General features: G+C 35.0%; 3 protein-coding genes across 3 annotated transcripts in view; 2 read left to right on the forward strand and 1 right to left on the reverse strand.

The window, feature by feature from the left end:
* Positions 1-1,926: 1,926 nt before the first annotated feature.
* On the forward strand, positions 1,927-2,589 carry LOC106708376 (PAXIP1-associated glutamate-rich protein 1). Its single transcript, XM_014499871.2, has one exon. The coding sequence runs from the start codon at positions 2,021-2,023 to the stop codon at positions 2,471-2,473; it is 453 nt and encodes a 150-aa protein (XP_014355357.1). The 5' UTR covers positions 1,927-2,020; the 3' UTR covers positions 2,474-2,589.
* Positions 2,590-2,996: 407 nt separating this feature from the next.
* Positions 2,997-4,423, reverse strand: LOC106708347 (mitochondrial mRNA pseudouridine synthase Trub2). Its single transcript, XM_014499839.2, has 5 exons — positions 4,237-4,423; positions 3,974-4,165; positions 3,565-3,781; positions 3,334-3,470; positions 2,997-3,251 (listed from the first exon to the last, which is right to left on the reverse strand). The coding sequence occupies exons 1-5, from the start codon at positions 4,358-4,360 to the stop codon at positions 3,001-3,003; spliced, it is 921 nt and encodes a 306-aa protein (XP_014355325.2). The 5' UTR covers positions 4,361-4,423; the 3' UTR covers positions 2,997-3,000.
* Positions 4,424-4,654: 231 nt separating this feature from the next.
* Positions 4,655-22,408, forward strand: part of LOC106708517 — a 36,699-nt gene continuing 18,945 nt past the window's right edge. Inside the window, exon 1 of the mRNA XM_045686300.1 lies at positions 4,655-4,886. The gene's annotated coding sequence lies outside the window, so the exon portion shown is untranslated. The remainder of the gene's footprint in view (positions 4,887-22,408) is intronic.

The following is a 22,408-nucleotide window of genomic DNA, read 5'->3' on the forward strand; positions in this document are numbered from 1 at the left end:
AATCTCAAACAAAATACACTAAAAAGAAACAAAATAATGTCATGAAAACTTCTTTCTTTCTTTCTTCTCTCTTTCAAAAACCCTCTAAACTCTAAAGAAAGTTCTCTTCTTTCTTGTAACATGTCTATATTGTATAATTATTGTTATTTCGCAGTCGGTGTCGGCCGAAGTAAATAGGTGACATTTTATATTTGAGATGTATTAGACATACTTACGTTTATGTCCCTACTTAGGCCGAAACCGACTCCAAAATTACAATAATTATACAATATAGACATGTTACAAGAAAGAAGAGAACTTTCTTTAGAGTTTAGAGGGTTTTTGAAAGAGAGAAGAAAGAAAGAAAGAAGTTTTCATGACATTATTTTGTTTCTTTTTAGTGTATTTTGTTTGAGATTGTTTTTATGGTACTTTTGAATGCATTTTGTTTGAAATTGTTTTTTTATGTTACTTTTGAGTGAATTTTGTTTGAAATTGTTTTTTTTACGTTACTTTTGAGTGCATTTTGTTTGAAATTGTTTTTTTACGTTACTTTTGAGTGCATTTTGTTTGAAATTGTTTTTTTTTAAGTTACTTTTGAGCGCATTTTGTTTGAGATAGTTTTTTTTGTTTTGAAGTCGGCTATTTTTTTTTCTTAAAATGTTTGTTTTATTTCTCAATTTTTAGTGAATTTGAAGTTTAATTACAAATTTCCTTAATACGTATAAGGACATAAATAAGACAAATAAAGAAAAGGACTTTCCTATTTATTATGTGTGTACTTCAATTCAAAAACTAATTTAGAATACACCAGATAACCACTTATCCTTTAAACAATGAAATAATTATCAAAATCGGTATACAAATTGAAAATTAACGAACTAATACATCGTAGCGTGCCTTTAATTTTGTCCAGCCGCGCGCCGCAGTAGCATTTTTCGAATGCGCGTAGTTTTTATTAATAATTTAATATCTTCCAAACTATTGATCAGAATTACATAGTTTAAAGGCTAATGTAATCTGCATTTAATACTCTAGCCATCAAACATATTTATTTGGATAAGGATTCATATCGAATATAATATAATAGCGCCGTAAGCTTACGACGCTGTTTTTCGTGTGCAATTTAATCGAAGTTTGTTCATAATAACATGGTTTTTGTGAGACATCCATAGATGATAGATATATGCCACCTGAGACTTTTATTTAGCAAATTTAAGGATCTATAATTACTCGATACATCATTTTAATGTAGGTCATATAGTTTGACCTACGTAAGCCCAGAAAGCAAATTTGTGCTATTCATTGTAACGCGATGTAGCATTTTTCGTTTCCGCGTAATTTTATTCTTACGATATCTCCTAAACTATTAGACAGAATGATATAGTTTCAATTGCAAATATAATCTACATTAAATTCTCTTGATAATGAACATATTTATTTACATAAGGGTTAATACTGAACTTGAATAATAGCGTCGGAAATAGGGCAAGAATTTAATTAATGTTTCGTAAAGAAAAGAATGGTTATTGTGAGAAAACTATAAAAGATAGATATATGCTATCGCGGACTTTTATTTAGCACATTTAAAGAGCTACAATTCGCCATACGTCATTTTGATGTAGGTCTTATAGTTTAGCCTACGTAAGCGCTGAAAGCAAAAATGTCCCTAATTTTCGCAACAAATTTTGAAGCTTATTCAAAATCTACTAGTCTTCTAGTTATTTAAAAAAAAAAAAAAAAATGGGACCCACCTGCAAGCACTTCCTTTCGATTAAAATAATTTTTATCAAAATCGGACCACCAGGGGCGGAGATTCGCGGTAACACACATAAAAAAAAAAAAAAAAATTCAGTCGAATTGATAACCTCCTTCTTTTTGAAGTCGGCTAAAAATGGTATTATTGGAACTGTCATCTTTTCATAATTTTATCTTTCCTTGTGTCTGTCAAATAAGTAAATATAACCTGAAATCTATCAAAAAGCAAAACAAATAAAGTATTTTAGATTTGAATGAGATAATACATAAAAGCATTCTCAATATGGTGACTCCTGATTTCCAAGGGGATGACTGGGATTTACCATGCTCAGACGACGAAATGTCTAAAACTGGATTGTTTATTGGTAAAAGTTGGATGCCCGATCCCGCAGAATTAGAAGATTTATACAAAACAATTGAGAAAACTGGCACTTTACCATTGGAATGGAAATGTCCGGGTAGACGCGCACCATCACCACTTCCAGTCTGCAAAGATAACCAACCAGAAATACCCGCTTCTCCGATAAGAGAGGAAAAGTCTGATTTTGATTTTATGGATGAAGTCAGTTCTTTGCGTTTGCGCGTTCGGAGGGAGGGAGAGGATACGTTAAGAGGGTCAGCGAAAAAGAAAACAACATCTTTTGATGGCATTTTGTCTAATATGATTAGACATAAAAGAATAGAACAAATGGAGAAACAGGCTAACACTCCATCTTCCTCGCCCAATAACACCTGAGAATAAGTGATCATACAGAAGCATTATTTGATTAAACATTGTTACACTTTAAATATCAAGACAAAGATGTTATTGACTTTTAAAAAAAGCCTAAATCCTTGAATTTAAAAGTTTAAAATCAATGGGGTGTATTAATTAAAAGAAGAAATTAAATCAAAAATGATCAAACCTCTCAAAGCAACAATTTCTCCAATTCTACTGTAAAACTTCACTAATTATAAATGCAAATGTTTAAATAGCACATTTTTAGCAGTTAATTCCAAAGCGGCTCTAGGGACCTGGACGAAATTTAGCAAAGAGATTACTGTTCGGAATAATGCATAGGCTAATAACTAAGTTTTTTATTACGAATAGTGCGGATGATGATGATATTGCAGGCATCATCTAGTATCCTTTAAACAATTGTAGTTGTCTTTCATCATTTTTTATTTAACTCAAAGCAACTCTACTGTAGTAAATGAGGTAAATAAAATAACATATAATTATTTAAATAAATCTTTTATTTTTATTTTACAACCTATGTATACTTAAACAGATAAATGAGCAGATCTAGGTCTTATCAGATGTTCATTTTCTTCTATTAGTTCTCGACAACTGTCCATGTTATCAATCAAATGATCTAATTGCCAGTGTTTCCTCAATAGAGCCTTGTCCAATGTAAACTTGCCCTGTCTGATGCACTGCAGACCAGTGCAGTAGGCTGATGTTTTCAGCTGAACTCCAAGATCATGGATCAATGTCCACAAGTATTTTTCATACTCATTAACTGCTTGCACTTCTATAAAACAAGACAAAAGCATGTGTAAACATAATGTTCTGTTAATCATTTACAGACTTAAAAGATGTAATATATGTAATACCTAATGTAAAATTTGGTGGTTCAAAGTGTACACATTTCAATCCATATATCACTGGAAGTTTGCTATTTGAGGGCCTGATCACCCCCTGGGAAGCTAGATCATATGTGGTTTGTGAGTCCATATGTAGGCCTGACAATCTGAAAACAATATTTTTTTATGTTTTAATTTGTTGATTACTATTAATATTTTCATTTATTTCAATATGAAATTACTTTTCTCCTATAAACTTACTCAAACATAGTTTTCTGATGAGCAGATTGCATATGTGCAACAATTCTATCTATCTTAGCTCTGGTCACATGGCTGAATGTAGACCTTTCAATTGTTTTCCCATTCCAGAAGTAAGTATCTGTTGCTTTGCCCAGCTGGCCGTGCACTTTGTAAGCTCTTGTTGGTCTGGCCACATTGATCTGGTATGTCAGCCTTGTGCCCTCATTCAAGCCTAGTACTACAAAATATATTAACGTTACATAATATGCAAAATGTGAATCATCAAATCTACATTCATTATATCACTCAAAGGTATAAACCTTTAAGCATAAGCTGATAAAAGTCTGGTTTAAAATATCAATGTCTTGGACAAGCTGCATTTTAATCAAGTGTTCAGGCAAAGAGGATTTTTTTAAATTCAAATACTTACTTAGGACCCCACTTGTAAATAAACCAAGGTGAGTAGCCCAGCTACATCTGAAATCACCATGAGTGTACCGAGGGCCACACACCAAGGGATCATCTGCATAGTTGGGCACCAATTTAACAGTCATGGGCGCATTAGTTGCACCTATTATTTCAACTCTTTTCTCTTGAGGCCTATCAGGTAACGCATTTAAATCTGAAAGATAAAGTAATCACTAGAAACGTTGATCTTTAAAGAAAAGTATATCACGTACAAAAGTATTTAACCTCTGCAAAGATTGGTCACAATTGTATGTTGAACTTGACGCACAGGCACACAAGGAGGTTTATACACGCATATAAGTCCATTTAAAGTTTTATAAGCTACAGCAGCATTTACATACTTAACCATTTTGTATAAAAAAATATTTGTATGTTTATAAGCAGCAAAGATGAAAAACACTGGATTTAGCTGTCATTGTCATCTGTCACTGTCAACAATACCATTTTTTTTTATATTTATATTTTCATATATTTTTACTTATATATTTTCAAGCATGGATAAAATATAAATTTGTAAATTCTACTTATTAATAAAATATGGCATAATGAAATGGAAAGTTTTAACGAAAATAAATTAAAGAGCGTGCAGTGGCAACATTAAATGTAAAAAGCTGAGTATCAACTCAACCAACAATGTTAATGACACGGCACGATTAGTCTGTGGTGTCGAGCAATGGCCGACAGAAAAAGACTGTTTCGGTAACGCATCGCGAGTGTCTATTTTTCATATTCCAAAACATTTTTGTTACATCGCGTATCATATTCGAATGTGTGTTTCTGTGAATAAATAACTGTGTTGCATTTAACTGTGCTACATTAAAGTGATTGTGTATGAACGGCTAATAGTTGTATTATTTGTGAAATTTTTGTTATTGGTAAGTTGCCGTTTTAATTTATAATGATATCTTTGATAAGTTTACTTGAGCAAATAGCAGCATACAATACCTATTGTGACGGTTGTTCGTGTTTAGCAAATTTAAAATTAAACAAACATTGGATTGTTTTGTTCCTTTGGCAATCATCTATGTTTTGTAATTCGCTCACGAAAGTCACTAACAAACTGAGACGTGAACTTTGTTGCCAAAATTAAGTTTCTTATGAATGGTACTGTTACTTTATAAGTTTTAAAATAGATGTGAATCAAATACAAATTAAGATACAAACGAGAAATTCGCGTATTAAAGTACGAGTTAAAATTACGTATTATTTTTTTTTCTAACACAAAAAAAATCAGAAGTTCATATTTCATGTTAGATTCAAGTTAAAAATCAAAATGTTATCTAATATGTCTGAACTGAGATTTTTTTTGGAGCATTGCATATCAAACTAAACAACTCATAATAATGACTAAGAATTGTTTAGTATTTTTGTTTAATTATAAAAATAACCTTTTTTGCTTTGTAAATAAAAGAGCCAAAACACTCATTTTATACAATTTTCAATAAAAAAAATTATTCTAAAATTCAAAATACAAGTTCCATTTATGTAAGAAACATTATAAGAGTTTATTTTAAAGCATAAAGCTTGACACATATTTTGTTTGACTGTAGGATATAGAGTTTGATATCATAGTTTTATGCCAGCTAATTAAAACAATCACATATTTATGTATGTATGTATGTATGAACCACCCAATGTACAATTATATCCCTTGCAACATAATATTTAAAGTCTGGCTTTATACTTTGACATTTAAAACTCCTTTCACCTTGGTAATTACTTTATAATTCATCTGCTGTTAAAAAAATTCTTTAAAATTTCTTAGTTACAACAAATACTTATAATTTTACTGTAATTTTTATTAACATTTCAACTATCAGTTAGATCCAAAGAAACTGTTGAGGAAATAAGGTTTTTGACATGTAAAGGACATTTCCTAAGTCTCCATAAATAATAGATTGAAGATTTTTACATACAAAAAGCACAAGCCTTAAGCTTATTTTTGTACAGAATAAATGAATATTGATAATTGTGCCAAGTTGAAACTTCAACATACCTCTGGTTATTAAAATATAGTCATAATATAAGCTTGCAAATAATTGCTTAAATAATGTAGACTGACAATAAATATCACTGAAAATCAAGAAATTTCAGTCTTGTTTTTGGTAAAGAAGCATCTCTAGTAATACAAATAAAAAATAAGTACTAATCATTTAACAGAAAAATTGAAAATCGTTTGGTTATACGAATAACATGCAGCTTCACTATCTCTTGTAACGCACCTGGTATATATATAAATATTTATGAATACATAGATATGTTTGCGTAAAGTTTTACGGTTAAATAATTTGCATGCTTAAAGCTTGTCATGATCAAATATTTTAATTAATTCAATAGAGTTGAGGTCCCGATTCGTACCGTTAGCGTTGCAGGGCGGCGCAGAAAGTAACAGGACCATTACGCAAAGTTGTTTTGGAAGCCAATTGTATTGGCGTGCAATGACGATGCTAATGACAAACTAGATTTTACTTGCGAATTGAAAATTTCGAAGCACCAACTTATAGGATAGCTATTGTTTCTGAAAGATCTTGTGAATACGTCGTTGTTAGTAACCGCTATTAATTACTTTTAACAAGTATTACAGGAATGGTACTATTTAATTTAATATGTGTTTCAATCAAGCAGGAAATAATTAGAAATAGTAATAAAATGTTTGCTACAACGTCAATTGCATAAATAACCGTAATATTTACAGCATTTATTTTTTACGTAATTATCAAATGTTGTATTGTGCTTACGCCGCGTATATGGCTTTTCCTAAAGACGTGTGCCCTCAGTCATGCTCTATCGCTGCGTTGTAGGGTACCCGCCCTTGCATAAGTAGTCATTTCTCAACTCTTTTAATTAGGTTTCCAGTCCGTATATAAATATTCTGAAATTTTTTTTTTTACCCGTTCGTAAAAATTTTAATGCATTTTCTATATGACTTCGGTAACCAAAGTCTTATATAGAGACAAGGCAGACAAGTTTCTTTTAGAACTCTACCCTTTTACATGCTTTGTTATCGAGACGGTGACGAGAGACGACGGCCGCGTCCGGCGCGATGACACTTCAAAACACAACGACACTGAAATCTGAAGCCGTTTTAGATGGTCTTTGTTCAACGACGTATCTCGGCGATAAAATGTGAACAGTGGAAAATTAATATTTTCATAATTTTAAGTCTGATACTGCATTAGTTCTGTTGCGTTATTTAGACTAGATTAGAATAAATGTCATAGTAAAACAACTGACAAGTTAGCAGTTTGTGTTGTGTTGGCGGTACTCTCTCCCTCTGTAGATGACATCACTGCACGATTCTATGTTAATACGATTTTACAAAAACTATTGACTTCATAGTTTTCTTTAATTATTCGATTCGAGTCGTAACCGAATAGATTGATTGTAATTTTGATTCCAATCTGGATTTTGGGAAGATGTCATATTTGTGCATTTTAATTGATTTATGAATATCCTCGTTTTTTTTTCTCTCTAAGGCATGTGACTTTTGACCCGTGATAAAGACATATCGCATTGTGTTAAGACTACAGTGACACAAAGAAACTCTAAATATGTATATTTAATTTTATTGTGGTCGTAATTCCGCTGCGCCAGGCCACGCGCCGCTCTCCATTTCGTTCATCTAAATTAAAGTTACATAATAATTTTATTGTTTCACTGTTTGAGCACGCTCTTGCAAATAGTAAACTTATGTAATCTAGTGGGGTTTCTGCAAGCGATATAGATAAAAACGATGAGTGAATTCATAAATTGTTTCGACTGGTTCAATTTTTATTTCCGACTGACGGTTTTTATAACCAAAACTAACTTTCATTAATTATACAAAATAGGGTTTATTTATTAATGTTATATCATGTATTTATGTGTACATAAAATTGAATTTTAATGCATTTTTGTCGTATGTATGTGCTATTTATAGTAACTTGTAAGAGGAAAAAACCCGAGCGATGTGACATTGCCGGAGACCTCAGCGCCAATTTAGGGCCCGCCAATGAGTCAAGGGCACATATTGAAAGTGCAAGTTTACGAACATTCTTCGAAATTTCGTAATCTTAACTGCGACTTAACTCTACGGACATTGATTTTTATAATATGTTGCCATCTTCACACAGACATTTTTTAATTCCCGTCCAGTTATAAATTACATGGGTTTTAGAATTTATATTCTAAATTAATATTCGGAGAATAACTGAAGTAATAATAATTATATTTAACATTTAGAGCAAGAAAAGTCTATAAATTAGATACGTATTACAAGAGTTACAAGTCTCGTCGTAATGTTTATGATCTCAGTTTACGGAAACGTTTTTCAATACGAGATTCACTTGAGCAGTCGTTCAGTGGCGGACAGCAAAACAGCGCGGGCGTGACCTTGTGCCCGCCATTGCCCGCCTGCCGGTGGTTTGGTACTGAGCGCGGTGGGGTAGGGTGTCACTACAAGCGGTTTTATAAGCGTCTGCATACGTGTACTACTTCTACGTATGCTGTTCACACTCATAAGGACGTTTTTATTCGATATTGTCAAATGATTACTTGGTTCTTCGTTACCACATGCCGTATACTTACAAATCCAATTACAAAATTATTCATCGCTTACAGAGAACACAATCCATTTATTCACTACGCGTTCTAACTCGCATGTTTCGCCCAAGGTCTCTGATAATCGGTACGAAATTGAAGGTCGCGTTTCGTCAGTTAGGGCCCCGCGGGACCCTACGCGACTCCCATACTAAACTATATTATTATGTAAATACTGGTCCTTGAATTGCCAACCGATGATGTGTAAGATTTTATCATTGAATACCAAATGTATAAAAATATTGAAACGTTGCTTGTCCGAGCTACGGCTGGTGCAAGATCGAATTTCCAAAACCAGTATATGTATAAATATTTGGGTGCATGTTGTAACCTTTTCGTTTTGTAAATGTATTTTGACATATCATAAAAATTTGTGGCGGGTCTATAAATTTAGAATTCAGCGTACAATAACTGCTGATGTTTCAGAAGGTGCGCGCGCGTCGATTTCTCTTTTTTAATACAAATCAGCGATTGTAATGAACACGCGAACTAATTGCACGACTCGCGCGCCCTCCGGCGAGTAATTAGGCGATTGTTAGCATAGTTTGTAGCATTACGTACTGCAAATGAAACTTTTAACCGGAATAAATACTTATATGTTTGTTGTACTTAACATTTAAGTTATTGATAAAGGTGAAACGTCGTGGAAAGTCTTGGATATACACCGTGTAATAATGATTTCCGAGTAGCGGTCGCGCATTCAGCGGTTGCTGCATACAATTGATTATGTTTGTGTCATTGTTCTCGCGTCTCCAAAGCATCGATTCAATTCTCACGGCTCCGCATTAATGATGGCTTCTGGTTGCATTACATCGGCCAGAGGAAATCGTTCTATGTCACTGGTATTGTATTGTCTTGGTAACGTGAAAATATTGTTTCATTGAATGCTTAAATGAATAAGAAATCTAGTATCGAGGAGAAGACTTGTCTTATAAAGTTGAACACTAATTTATGTAGCAGAGTATGATCTGCTCCACGTTTAATAGTAGGTCGCCGTCGTTTTAATCTATCGTTAATTGTCTTAATAAATTTGAAAACAAAAAAAATGTAGGGTCCCTTATTAACGGTGAAATGTTTCGTGTTAAAGAAGAACTTGACACAGTTGCGCGCTATCAGGTAATTGCTCAATAAGTTTTTATAGAGGTTTGTCGGTGGCGGCCGCAAGCGGGGCAGGGCCGCGCGCCGTGTCTTATCGCCACCGTCGCACCTGCTTCCATCCACTGTGCGATAACGCACCTAGCACGACTCTAGTATATTTTAACTCTCTTTGAACGTTGATCACTTTAAGCACTGCACTATTAAAGATATTCAAACAAGCCTCATGTTGTGGTAACGTGTCAAGTTTTTTTTTTTTGCAAAAAAATTTCATGTGACCTTTTAACGACTACTGAAACTTTCTTCGTGGTGATTGAATAATTGTTCTGTTTGTTGACACGTTCCTTACGACTGCCCGCTACGACGTTAAATACTTAATTTAAAAAGGCAGTAATATTTACAAGTTCTAATATGATTATCCTCTTTGTTTGAAACAGAGGTCGTTTGGCTCTTTGCCGACTTCTATTTGGCTAAAAGTTTCGAAATTCCAAACCGACCACAAATCTACCGCAGGAGGCTATATGTCCATACATGTAATAAACCCAAGACATGCTTGTCCGTTTACAATTACGTTTAGATATAGAACATAATGATAGTCTAATTTTCTTAATTACGCGCGGACGGAGTCGCGGGCGACAGCTAGTTACTTCATAAAAGGAATTTCAATTATGTGATTGCTTGAGTTCTGTAACATGGATGTTGAAATTAAAACGTGAGCGTTTGATTCAATTATAACGTGCTTACATAAAATTTTAATAAATTGCAACATTGTCTAGCTGAGGAGCGTCAGCTTACGCCAACAGTCGACATTGGCAGTGCACTCGGCGGTGGCTGATCATCTATTGTGTTGCGCTCACCTGGACAAACAAATTAACAAAGCGACGTAGCGACGTGCTGGTAGTTTTGTTGTCCCCTCGCGCCGGATTGTCGTCAGCAAGCGCGCCCGCATTGCAAGCACCCGCGTTTTGTTGACACGGAAATATCATGACGGATGCAACAACCACCAAATTCAAAACAAACAACATCGTATTGTTTTCGGCGACATTTTTCATAATTTTAGGTGAATTTTCGAATACAAGTGCACTAGAAGATGATATTTCATTAAAATTGCATCCGGAAGGAAGTTTCAGTGTAAAGTAAATAAAATTTAGTCGTCCGGCATTTTTGTGCGTGTGGGCGGAATTGGTTTGACCTCAGCAGCGCGCCGCGGACGACGGTCAATGTCACCAGCGCCGCCGTCGCCCGCCGCTGCGCTGCACATTCACATAACACAACATTATGTTTAAGTTAAAAGTAAAACAAATTGACACGTATAAAAACTATTTTCACTTTAGTTTTTATGTTTGTTGTTGCACATATGTGATGAATTAATTAGCTAGTGATACATCTAGATTCAAACAAACTGCAAAAGTGCATTTGATATAAATGTACGAAAAGCGTACCTTACAACGAAACATGTTCGCGGGAGGTTGTATTGCCTGGACGAGTGCGGGGACCGCGGGCAGCGGGCGGGGGACGGGGTAGTGTAACCCGTTCCGAGTGTTTACGTAACCTGCCACATATTTGACGAGAACTACGTCCACGATACAGCAAGCCGCTAGTCGATGTCGTTTCTCCGAATCATACGCACTAATGTTTAAAAACCAAACCTTTTGCGAATGCAATGTAATCGTAGATAAACATAGCTGTATAAGAAATAACGTACTATACGATGTTATGATATTGCGATTTCGCAGTTAACTTCATTTGGCATGTATCCATTGCATGTGAGCCTAGGTCCAATGCATTTGTTTAAAATCAGCGTGTTTATAAACATGCTCCAGTATTTCTCACGACGGCAGTGTATGGTACACCATACATCCATCCAGATAGTGGAGTTACCTTGATATATTTTTGAATAAAGAATACCAACACATTCGTAATTGAACTTTAAACAGCAATTCTCTTTGTTTTTGTTTTTTTTAATTATAATTAAAATGTTATCATGTTTAAACCTGCAATAGGAAGTCGTTAGTGGTAATTTGAAATGTAGATAGGCATTACGAGGAGGCGAATATAAGCGCGATTGTTCTTGCGTTGTGCAGGCAACTGTTTCACATCGCGTCACATCGATGCTCAAACAATTCACCTTTGCTGCGCTTTGAACATTACATAATAATTGTAAATATGACATACGTATGTTGTTCATACTGCATTAAACTAGAATGTTCTGTTTCTAAGATATTACTATGACCGATACGATATTTAACGACATCATTATAATGTTGTCAAGATGTCGCTGAAGTACTGGCAATTAAAGTTGTAAATGATAGTGGTTACAATCATCAAAGAACTATTTACCACAAATTCAAACATAATTAAGATGATAGTATAAACAGCATTTGTTAATCTGTTTTGAATACAAAACAAACAAAACTGGTTTCTGGTTACATATGACGTCAGTAGTAGACAAAAATGCATTGCCTATCCTAACCTAACCGTTTATTAGCGTTTGAAAGAATGACTGTAAATTTAAAGGGGTCATTTGAATACATCCTGGCGGGCTGACCGGTCCGCGGTATCACGCCCTTGATCCCAATGCGATGCGAGGGGAACCGCGCGTCCCCATTGCTGTCCGACCTCTACATATCTACATATTTGTTATAGAACTCGTAGCGGGCGAGTTTATTACAGTTTACAGTCCATAATAAAAAAAATAGTGCTGAGCTACATGAACACTGCCGGACAATGTCCACTCAACATACATCACAGATATATATGTGAAGTGTATATTATTCAACTCAGATTATGTATTTCATAGCTTTACTTTGATGATGATGAAATCCCGGCCGATATCGGCCACGGCGACTGTCTTCAACTCCGGTTTTGACGTTGGTGTGCTCGCATGTGACTTATGTAGCCAATTTTGTTTGCGAAAATCCTCGCACATTGTGGACATGAGAGCACACCGTTCACGTAATTATAGCTGATAGCCGCAGGTGGTCGGGCTTTCAGCTCGTCGCGTCTGGAGCTTTACTTTATCATATATACGTATGTACAAGTTAACATGTTATTAAAATAAAGTAAGTAGTAACCAGAGTCCAAAATTATTTTACTAAATATGTCGCGATAAATGTTTTTTCAAGGATTGCTTAGTAAATTTATTTAATAATTGTTAAAATTGCGTCTTAAGCTTAGCTTAGCTTAATCGTACCTGTGTATTGACGTCTGTCTAGGTTTATAATCCCAGATAACAACAATGGACGTTGCCTAATTCAGACGATTAACGAGTACTTAATAACAGTTGTAAAAAAATATCAAGCAATTGAGTGGTACGAACTCCTATGAGCTTGTTTCAATAGCATACGATTGTAAGTTAAATAGACGGGCTATAATCTTTAGGACATTGTTAATTATTTGAGAATCATTTTGGCTCTATTTCAAATTTTTTATTCTAAGGAAGTTTTGAACATTATAGTGAGCAGGTTGTTGATGCGTGGCCGCTGTCAGAAGTGGCGACCGTTAGCCGCGTCGCTGCTGCGCCCGCCGACCCGCGTCGAGTTGTTGACCCCGACAGTGCCTTGCCGGCCCAACATCTCGCAGAACACTAGTTCAATAATTGCTTATATTTCGAATTGAAATGTGGTCCCTCTTCCAAAGTACTTGGGTATCTTATGAATTTGGGGTATAAAATATGTGATTTGTCTATTGGTGACATTAAAAAATGTTATACCGCAAGCACCCAAATTACGCTTTGTAGTCAAAACATTCAACACAAAGAATGTGAGTTTAAAATACAAGTACAATGTGGTTTTACTGCCCAATCAGACGATATGAGTTTGAAGCGTCAACGACCGACAGCGCTGCGCATAGATCGCTGCGTCTAGACTAGACCATGATTAGCTCATCCGTTGTGTTACTATTAATAATACCACACCATCTTCCCGATGACGCTGAAGATGACGGTGTAAACTTTGCATCAATCAAAACAACATTGAATTGGCTGATATGTAACCGATCCAATCCAGATGTAATAATACGATATCAAACGATTTACAACGTCTAGCCTCGCCACCGTTCAGACCTAGCTCAGACAACTAGATCATTCAATCATGCTATTACAATATATAAGGGGATTTTCTTCAAATTCTCGTAACACCTCACATTACGGCAACAATTTATTCCATCTAAATCCTCTTGGTTGTGGGAAATCAACAATAATAATATGTATTATTGGCAGTTGTGCAAATATTCTCAGAACCATAATATTAAACACCGCTCATCTTGTATCTGGTATCGTAAGATATTGCCGTCATAAATCTAACGCCGAGATAGATTTTTATAGTAATTGATGATTCGAATTTAGTTTGTTGTATTCGTGGCATGGCTTAGAAACGAGACTGAACACCCGGATGTTGTCAAGGCTCTCGTATCTATTTGCTACAAATGTGGACTGTTATGTTACGAGTTGTAATGACTTTAACTATATCTACACCTCTGTACAGATGATACGTTATCGAACATTATGTCAGAGATAGGATTGTACTGAGCGCACTTACAAATGTTATCCACTTCCTTGCACGAGTCTTGATAATTTTTGTGTAATCGTGTTTTCTCTTTGACCACATAATATAATACATGTTGAGATTTAGAAAATGATGTTGACGTAGTTTTTATTGTTTATTAGATTGGTCTCAATGTGTCGTTTAAAAACTTTAACAATGGTAAGCGCCAGCAAAAACAACATCTGTTGCACGAATGTGCTGGCTGATACAATACGACTATCACGAATAGGAAGGGGAAATATTATCTTTCTGTGCATCTCCTCCGTCGATTAAAGGTAGGCAACATCTGCAGTTTCTTAAATATATCATAGGCAGAAACTACTAAGCAATGCAACGTAGCTAAGCTGTAGCTGACATATCTTGTTGTATGGAACAACACCAGTTAACCTGCTTTTATAACTGAGCTACATTTTCGATTGCAAATTCACATTCATAATGTAACATAATATGTCAGATATATTTCATCAACGACATGCAAATGTTTCAAGCTATGAATACTGAGTCAATGTTAGATAGTAAAAGTGGTCCTTCTGTTATCTTATATTGTTTCTATAAATGTTAATAATCTCTCGTCAACTGTTGTCATCTCTTATACGTTTGATAATAACTTCTCTACTACTGTGTTACTACTAATGTTTATAGTGTTACCACTTATGTAATATAGTCTGAAAGAACACATTGGCTACTAAAACTACTTTTTTTTAAAACCGCGCGGACAGAGTCGAATAATGCTTGTACTCTAACTTACCCATAATGTTGATAATCAACCTTGCTTGTATAATTTTATCCGTGTTCAAGTACCCTTGAAAATATCCAACAGTCCACGTCACCATTATCCTCGATAAGTAACAAGTGTTCACGATAGCAGGCTGACTGCACACGCAACAATATCTTATCAAAACATTTAAAAAATATACCTTTGTTGTTATTGATTGTGTAACTTATAGAATTGTATAGACTCTTTCCATAAAAATTTGATTAACAAACAATTCGAGATGCTCCTCAAGAGTATTGTAAAATTTTCTTTTACCCGAGCCGTAAAGTAGAACAGTAAGAGCTTTGTTGCGTGTTTTGTGCCTGCATTAGTGCAGTGGATATCAGAAAGCGCGTGGAAAGCGCAGCTCAACGCCGCGGATCACTCGGCCAGACTTTCCCCGCCACTGGAAACTATCCTATGACCGCAACATCCGCAAGAATAACACCTGGACTTATTAAAGGCTCAAAAACTAACCTTACCTTAAGCCCTACGTTGAATTTTTATTTTTTATTTTTATTAAATGAACTAATACATTTCAGCATAATTTCCTCTTAATTTTAGAATTAGATTGTAAACTACGTATTTTTTTTACGTCGTAGGTAACATGTATGTAGACTAGGGTGATTCAAAAAAAATTTTTAATTTTTTTTTTTAACCGATACCCTCTCAAATGTTTCTATTTGATATAAAAAAAAATTTCACCAAACCCGAGCCCTATAGCTCAACTCTAAGGGGTCGCTACTGTTTTTTTATTTTCCCATTTAATTAACATGGGAAAAATCGTTTTTTGTTTTAAATTGAATTTACACATAATTAACGCAATTTTTTATAAAAAATGATTTTATATTCTTAAAGTAGAGTCTTCGAGCTTTCCAAAACTCTATTACAAAGTACAATTATCTTTACATAAAGACTAATTACAGCTATTTAAAAATCACTAAATTTCGAAATTTGAAAAATGCTTGGAATTATTTTTTTTTTTTACTTTTTTTATATTACACTACGTACTATTATATTTCTATTTACACTACGTACTAAAAACCATTTACGAAATTTGTAATATATAAAAATTCAATGCTTACTAATAGTTTAAGTAAAAATATTGAGGATTGTGCAAAAAAAAAATAATTCCAAGCATTTTTCAAATTTCGAAATTTAGTGATTTTTAAATAGCTGTAATTAGTCTTTATGTAAAGATAATTGTACTTTGTAATAGAGTTTTGGAAAGCTCGAAGACTCTACTTTAAGAATATAAAATACACTACACAATATACGTTAATTATGTGTAAATTCAATTTAAAACAAAAAACGATTTTTCCCATGTTAATTAAATGGGAAAATAAAAAAACAGTAGCGACCCCTTAGAGTTGAGCTATAGGGCTCGGTTTTGGTGAATTTTTTTTTTATATCAAATAGAAACATTTGAGAGGGTATCGGTTAAAAAAAAAATAAAAAATTTTTTTTGAATCACCCTAATGTAGACAATAATGTTTTATCATTTAAAACGCATATAAAGTGAACTGTATGACCACGCCACCAGATGCCTATTATAGTACACCATAGTGTCGTGTACCTTACGCCTGAAGTTATCAATATCTGCAATATAATATTATAATATAACAAATATGCTCAGAAAATTGAAGCTCCTTTGGTTACATCATCGTCGTAGATCGAGACATCTATTGCGCAAATTTCCGCTCTTAATTAAATTTAGGTACGATCTTCATAAAACCAAAAAGGATCAGTTTATACGAGCCTTAACCAACATTATAGTAACGTGGCTGGATGTTTCGTTTTATTCGATTACATTATTGCCAATAACATACACACCTTCTATGCGCTCAATTAGGATATTCCTACTTTTTCCCCCACCACCTATGGCACCACCGAGCCTTAGGTCATATGGAGAGTGTGCTTGGTTTGGCCGATTTTCGGTTCCGCACACCTTCCCACATCTTGGCTACCTAAAAGTTGTTTTGTTGGTACCATGTGACAAGTCACACTCCCTGAATTAGGATAGTCTAATATTTAAAAGTAGTGCAATTTTATTTCTCTTTTTTATGTTTGATACATTAGTTCTGTGCGTTGCTGGTAGTGGTAGCTGATCACGCAGTAGGTATAGCGCGCACAATGTATCGCGTCACGCTACGCTTGCCTCAATTCCCTGAAGTGCTGCCAATAGGCAAATATTCATTCTAGGTATATGAAATGGATAGGTAATTGAAAACTAGACGTTTATAGAGACTGTCATCAATTTACTTTTCCTACTTTTAAATGATATTTATATTTATGTGATTTCAACGTTACATACAGTAAGTATCTAATGGCGTCGTGTGTCACGACAACAACGATTCATTTACAATATATCAAACATTGCAACATAATTTTGCAACAAATATTAAATACATATATGTCACAACTTCATATTGAGATGTGTGATGTGTACTGAGCTTCATTGAAATTAAACTTCAAACGGAAATTCGTAATCGCACGTAATTCCTAATCCTCCGCACCGCGAGATTGTAGTGGTTTCGCACGCCACTGTCATGGGACTGCTCAGTACACACTATTGTTATCTAAGACAATTTTCACTTCTAAATAAAATTGCCTCGTATCTTATTTTCATTGGAAGCAATTATAACTTTTTAGTTACAGATTATTATTTTCAACTCTGTTTATATTTTGTAGGATTTTTAACCTTGCACGCTGCATGCGTGCAGTCTTGTTCAAGTGATTTACCTTACTCTAAGGAAAAACATTGACTCAGTGCCCGTCGGTGCTAATATCATTGAGAAATGTGTATTTAAGATGAAACAGATTCCTTTCACCCTGCAGCGTTTTAAAATCCGACTCGATTACTATAAGTCAGCTTTTCTCCGGCATAATCGTATTTAAAGTTTATCTCTAAATTATAATTAAATAGTTGTTCCCCAACACAATAAACCATCAGTCAGTCAGATGCGGTGAAGTAGATTTTTTCTTTGAACTTTGTCTAATATCCCGTTCATTTAAACTAATCGTCACCATAGCGCAGTTAAATACGCGACCAAATTCATACATGGTTGGTAATATCCCAACTTAAAAGTGAACGTACTCATCTCAATTTTCGTAATTATTCCGTATTATTTAATTTGAAACCTTATTATTTGTCCTTGTTGAAGGCAACGGCCGACGTTAAAGGAGTTAATTACAACTTTATTGAAACTCGCCTGTTTGTGACGGTGGGGGGGGGGGGGGTTCATATTCGCCGCATTGTTGTCAATTACGGAGATCTGACATGACACGCGGCGGTGGCGTGCGGCGAGCGGGTCACAGACTCACAGACGTCTGCTCAGTGATCGGACCTCGGTTTTTACAGGTCGCATAAATTTGTTCGTCGACCGTCATGCACTGCCAGTTGCGATTCGACTTGTAATGTATTAAATATGCTGTTGTAATAAAATAAATCAAAGACGAAGTAATATAGACGGCTAAATTGGTATATTTTGCTACTCGGTTGCTTTGTTTTAAAGTCTGTGGCCGTACATTGCGTTAGTATTTTTTTCCTTATTTGTATCACGTTTTCAGGTATTGAGTTTGGTTTTCTTTTAACTTATAAAAACTAATGTTAAAAAAAGTTAAACGGCAAGAGGCCGGAACGGTTTGTATCGCACATCATTTTTTACCTGTAACTTACAATCTGAAGGCCATCTACAGAGTGGTTTTTGCTCATTACGTTACATTATTTAAATACAAATAGTTTCTATTTACTTATTGTATATTATGTCCACTCGTTTCTTTACAAATTTGAAATAGTTCTTTGTAAGTTATGACTCAATTTTAAAATGTCTGTTTTATCAATTTTTATTTCCAATTTCCCTTTATGTAATTCGACTTGATTGTTTTTAAACTTGCAAACACACTTTCTCTTTCTCTCTATATGTCCTTTTTCAATAATGTTATTATAATATTGATCATTACAAAATCGTTAATGATGTGGTGAAATGCCAAATAGCCTTTATATTAATGGGTACGCAACCAACCGTGCTCCACTCTGCGCATGTTATGCAAAATATTTGCTCATCATGACTCTATGTTTCTAACAGGGTGGTCAACATAAATGCCAGTCATCGGTTTTATATAAGCTTAAATACACAACACGAAATTAACGGTTAGATCTTGATATGTCAAACTATTCAAGGCTGATGTCAGCTGTGAAACGTTCATCTGTTGTTCTTACCTCACACTTAGTGTTTACGCACTAGGTTTTCGTTCTTCAAATTAATCTATTACTTATATTAATCGTCCATTAGACTCTTTAGTGGTCAGTTAACGTCGTATTTGTGGAACCGCGCGGCGACACAATTTCAACATACAATTGTGTAAAGTGTCATGTTCTTTTTTATATTCAATTGAATTAACACAATATTTCCAAATACAAGGATTTCACCTAATTACCTGCACAAGATAGGATTATGGTTTTTTCATAAATGCGAGGCTAGAGCTGCTCTAGAACAAATTGTGCGTCGTCGGGCTCGGTCGGTGCTTGCGCATGACTGATAAACACGCCTATAGGTTTTGTAACTAACCTACATTTGGCGCGTGCAATTATTTGTTGTGTTATATACTCTTTGTTTAACAATCACTTATTAACTATCACTCAAAGTGCGAGACAGGACGATTTGTTTTGTTGTTAACACGCTTATTGTGCTGTCGTTAATTGTACAAAACTCTTTGTTCATTGAGTATATTATAAAATTGATGTTTTGTTATTTAGAAAACGTCTTGAATATCGAATCTTTTTCATGAATCATACATTTGGCCTGCGGCGAGTCGGTCTTGTATCGAACTCTATATCTTTTTCTTTTAAAAACCTTAACCACAAATGACTCGTCTAATTCTAAAATAATGTTAATTTTTGTTGGGCATAAATAATTTCGGTCCTTCGAGTAACATTCTTTTCCCCAAGCGTTGCTCGAACGAGCGCCGGTCACAGATGCCGAATCAATCCACCACGCTACCTCACGCTCCGACACGCTACACGGCCACCGTAAATCGCAACCATTAAATGACGTCAACATAAGAAAAATATGGTATAAAGAACGATAAAAACAAAATTTTTATTCAAGCTTATTTTTCGCTTACAAATTACATTTGCTCAGTTCGATGGGTAGTTGGAATAATGTCGCAATGGATATTGCGACAGTCTTCGGGTTAAGTCAGATTCGGTATCTACGGACCTAAATACACCTTATATATTTTTTTTACTTAATTCTGATGAAAAATGACAAAAATAGAAAAATCACTTTGTACATTAATTGTTTGTTCCTGGTAAACGTTTAGAAAAATATTACTGGAACAATACGGTTATGTTGAAAGTGAAATTTTTGTTTCAATTTTAGACCAGCAATTGTAATTACGGCTTTCTTCCAGGGAATAAAACATGTAAACATTAAACGCACTATACATTACTGTACCTACTTTGATGTTAACAGATTCGCACTAAACATTGCTGTACCTACTAAACTATCGTTGAGTCGTTACTCAATGGCAGCAAATATTAAATCACGCACAAGACTACCAAACTATAGTTATTTTATTTGTATTACTGAAGATAATAATCTACAATAATTATTTTACAATTTTATAGTCATCTGTTCATGATTCGAATGTACCTGTGTCAAAATTTTTGTTTTCAGATTTTTTACAAATGACATGTACTTAAATCATCATCATCATCAACCTGCCCTTATCCCTATGGAGGGTCGGCACAGTATGTACTACTTCTCCATACATCTCTATCAGACGTCATATCTGAATTTACCCCCTTCTTACGCATATCCTCTTTCACACAATCCATCCATACTTTCTTTGGTCTTCCTCTACCTTTATAGCCATCCACATTCAATCTCATTACTTTTTTGTTTATATGATTATCATCCCTCCGCATAACATGTCCAAACCACGCTAACCTTCTGCTCCTCAATTTCTCGATAACTGGCGCTACTCTCAAACTTCCTCTGATATGCACATTCTTAACTTTATCTTTTCTTGTCACACCACACATCTATCTTAGCATACGCATCTCAGCTACATGCAATCTTCTTTCATCCGAAACCTTGGTGGCCCAACATTCAGATCCGTACAATAAGACAGGTCTTACGATTGACTTGTAGATCTGTCCCTTAAGCTTGGGTGGCATTCTTGGATCACAAGTCACACCGGTGACCTGTCGCCATTTCATCCAACCTGCATTTATTCGGCTTTTCACATCCCGGTCAACACCACCATCGTATTGGACGAGTGAACCGAGGTACTTAAAATCGGAGCAGGTTGGTAGGTCAACACCATTTAAAGCGATTGGAGAAAATCTGGTCGGACCACCAAAATCGCAGAACAAATGTTCAGTTTTGGTTCTGCTGATTTTAAGACCAGCTCTCTCCAATTTATCTCGCCATTTTTCCAACCTGCTCTGCACCTCGCATTCATCCTCCCCGACAAGCACGATGTCATCAGCATAAAGCATACACCAGGGTGCTTCCTCCTGTATGTCTGATGTTAGCGCATCCATTACCAGGAGGAAGAGATACGGACTTAAAGCCGAACCCTGGTGTAGGCCTACCGAGACACCAAACCTGTCACTATCGCCAACAGCAGACTGGATGTGTGTATTGGCTCGACAATACATAGCACGAATAAGTTGCAGGTATTTCCCAGGCACTCCTTTCACTTTCAAAGCCCACCACAAAACCTTCCTCGGAACCCTATCGTATGCTTTTTCGAGGTCTACAAACACCATGTGCAGGTTTTTATGCACAGGCTATAGGCCTGTTCTCGCAAAGTTGGCGAATAGCAAAAATGGCATCCGTAGTCCCCCGTCCTGGTGTAAACCCAAATTGGTTCCGAGTTACCTCACTCTCCTCTCTTATTCTTCCGTCCACCACTCTCTCCCAAGCTTTCATACTGTGTGACATGAGCTTTATTCCTCTATAGTTGTTACAGATTTGTACATCACCTCTGTACTCTGATCTACTGTCTTTGTAACAGTCATGATATTCCACAATATTATCACGATTTCTATAAATCTTTGGCATGTGGAACCCACGAAGCTGCTGAGGTACAGGATCCGCTACAGGAGTCAAGTCTTTAGACGTGATTTTGCTTTAAATATTTTGGTACCCAATTTTTTTTTATGTTAAGATAATACGAATGTTGGTTTAGATGAGTTTATTTCCTACAGTTCCTAATAAACTAGTCTTAGTTTATTATAATTAGAGTAGGTACATTTTATAAAATAATTTAATTTAAATAGCGCAAGTTTTAAAGTTAAGCATAAGTACCTTTTTTATTAGGAATTCTTAATTTTCATGGATAATATAAGTAAAAAGGTCTTATAAAGTCACGAATTTGTCATTTTAATTATGCTACTTTGATTCAATAAAAG

The sequence above is a fragment of the Papilio machaon genome, chromosome 3, assembly GCF_912999745.1.
Source record: "Papilio machaon chromosome 3, ilPapMach1.1, whole genome shotgun sequence".
Taxonomy (NCBI): Eukaryota; Metazoa; Arthropoda; class Insecta; order Lepidoptera; family Papilionidae; genus Papilio; species Papilio machaon.

Coding starts and splice junctions, on each gene's coding strand:
- LOC106708347 (XM_014499839.2), bottom strand. CDS start 4,360: ATGGTTAAGTATGTAAATGCTGCTGTAGCTTATAAAACTTTAAATGGA. Junction 3,471..3,564: donor CATCAGAAAACTATGTTTGA/GTAAGTTTATAG, acceptor TATTGTTTTCAG/ATTGTCAGGCCTACATATGG. Junction 3,252..3,333: donor ACCACCAAATTTTACATTAG/GTATTACATATA, acceptor CTTGTTTTATAG/AAGTGCAAGCAGTTAATGAG.
- LOC106708376 (XM_014499871.2), top strand. CDS start 2,021: ATGGTGACTCCTGATTTCCAAGGGGATGACTGGGATTTACCATGCTCA.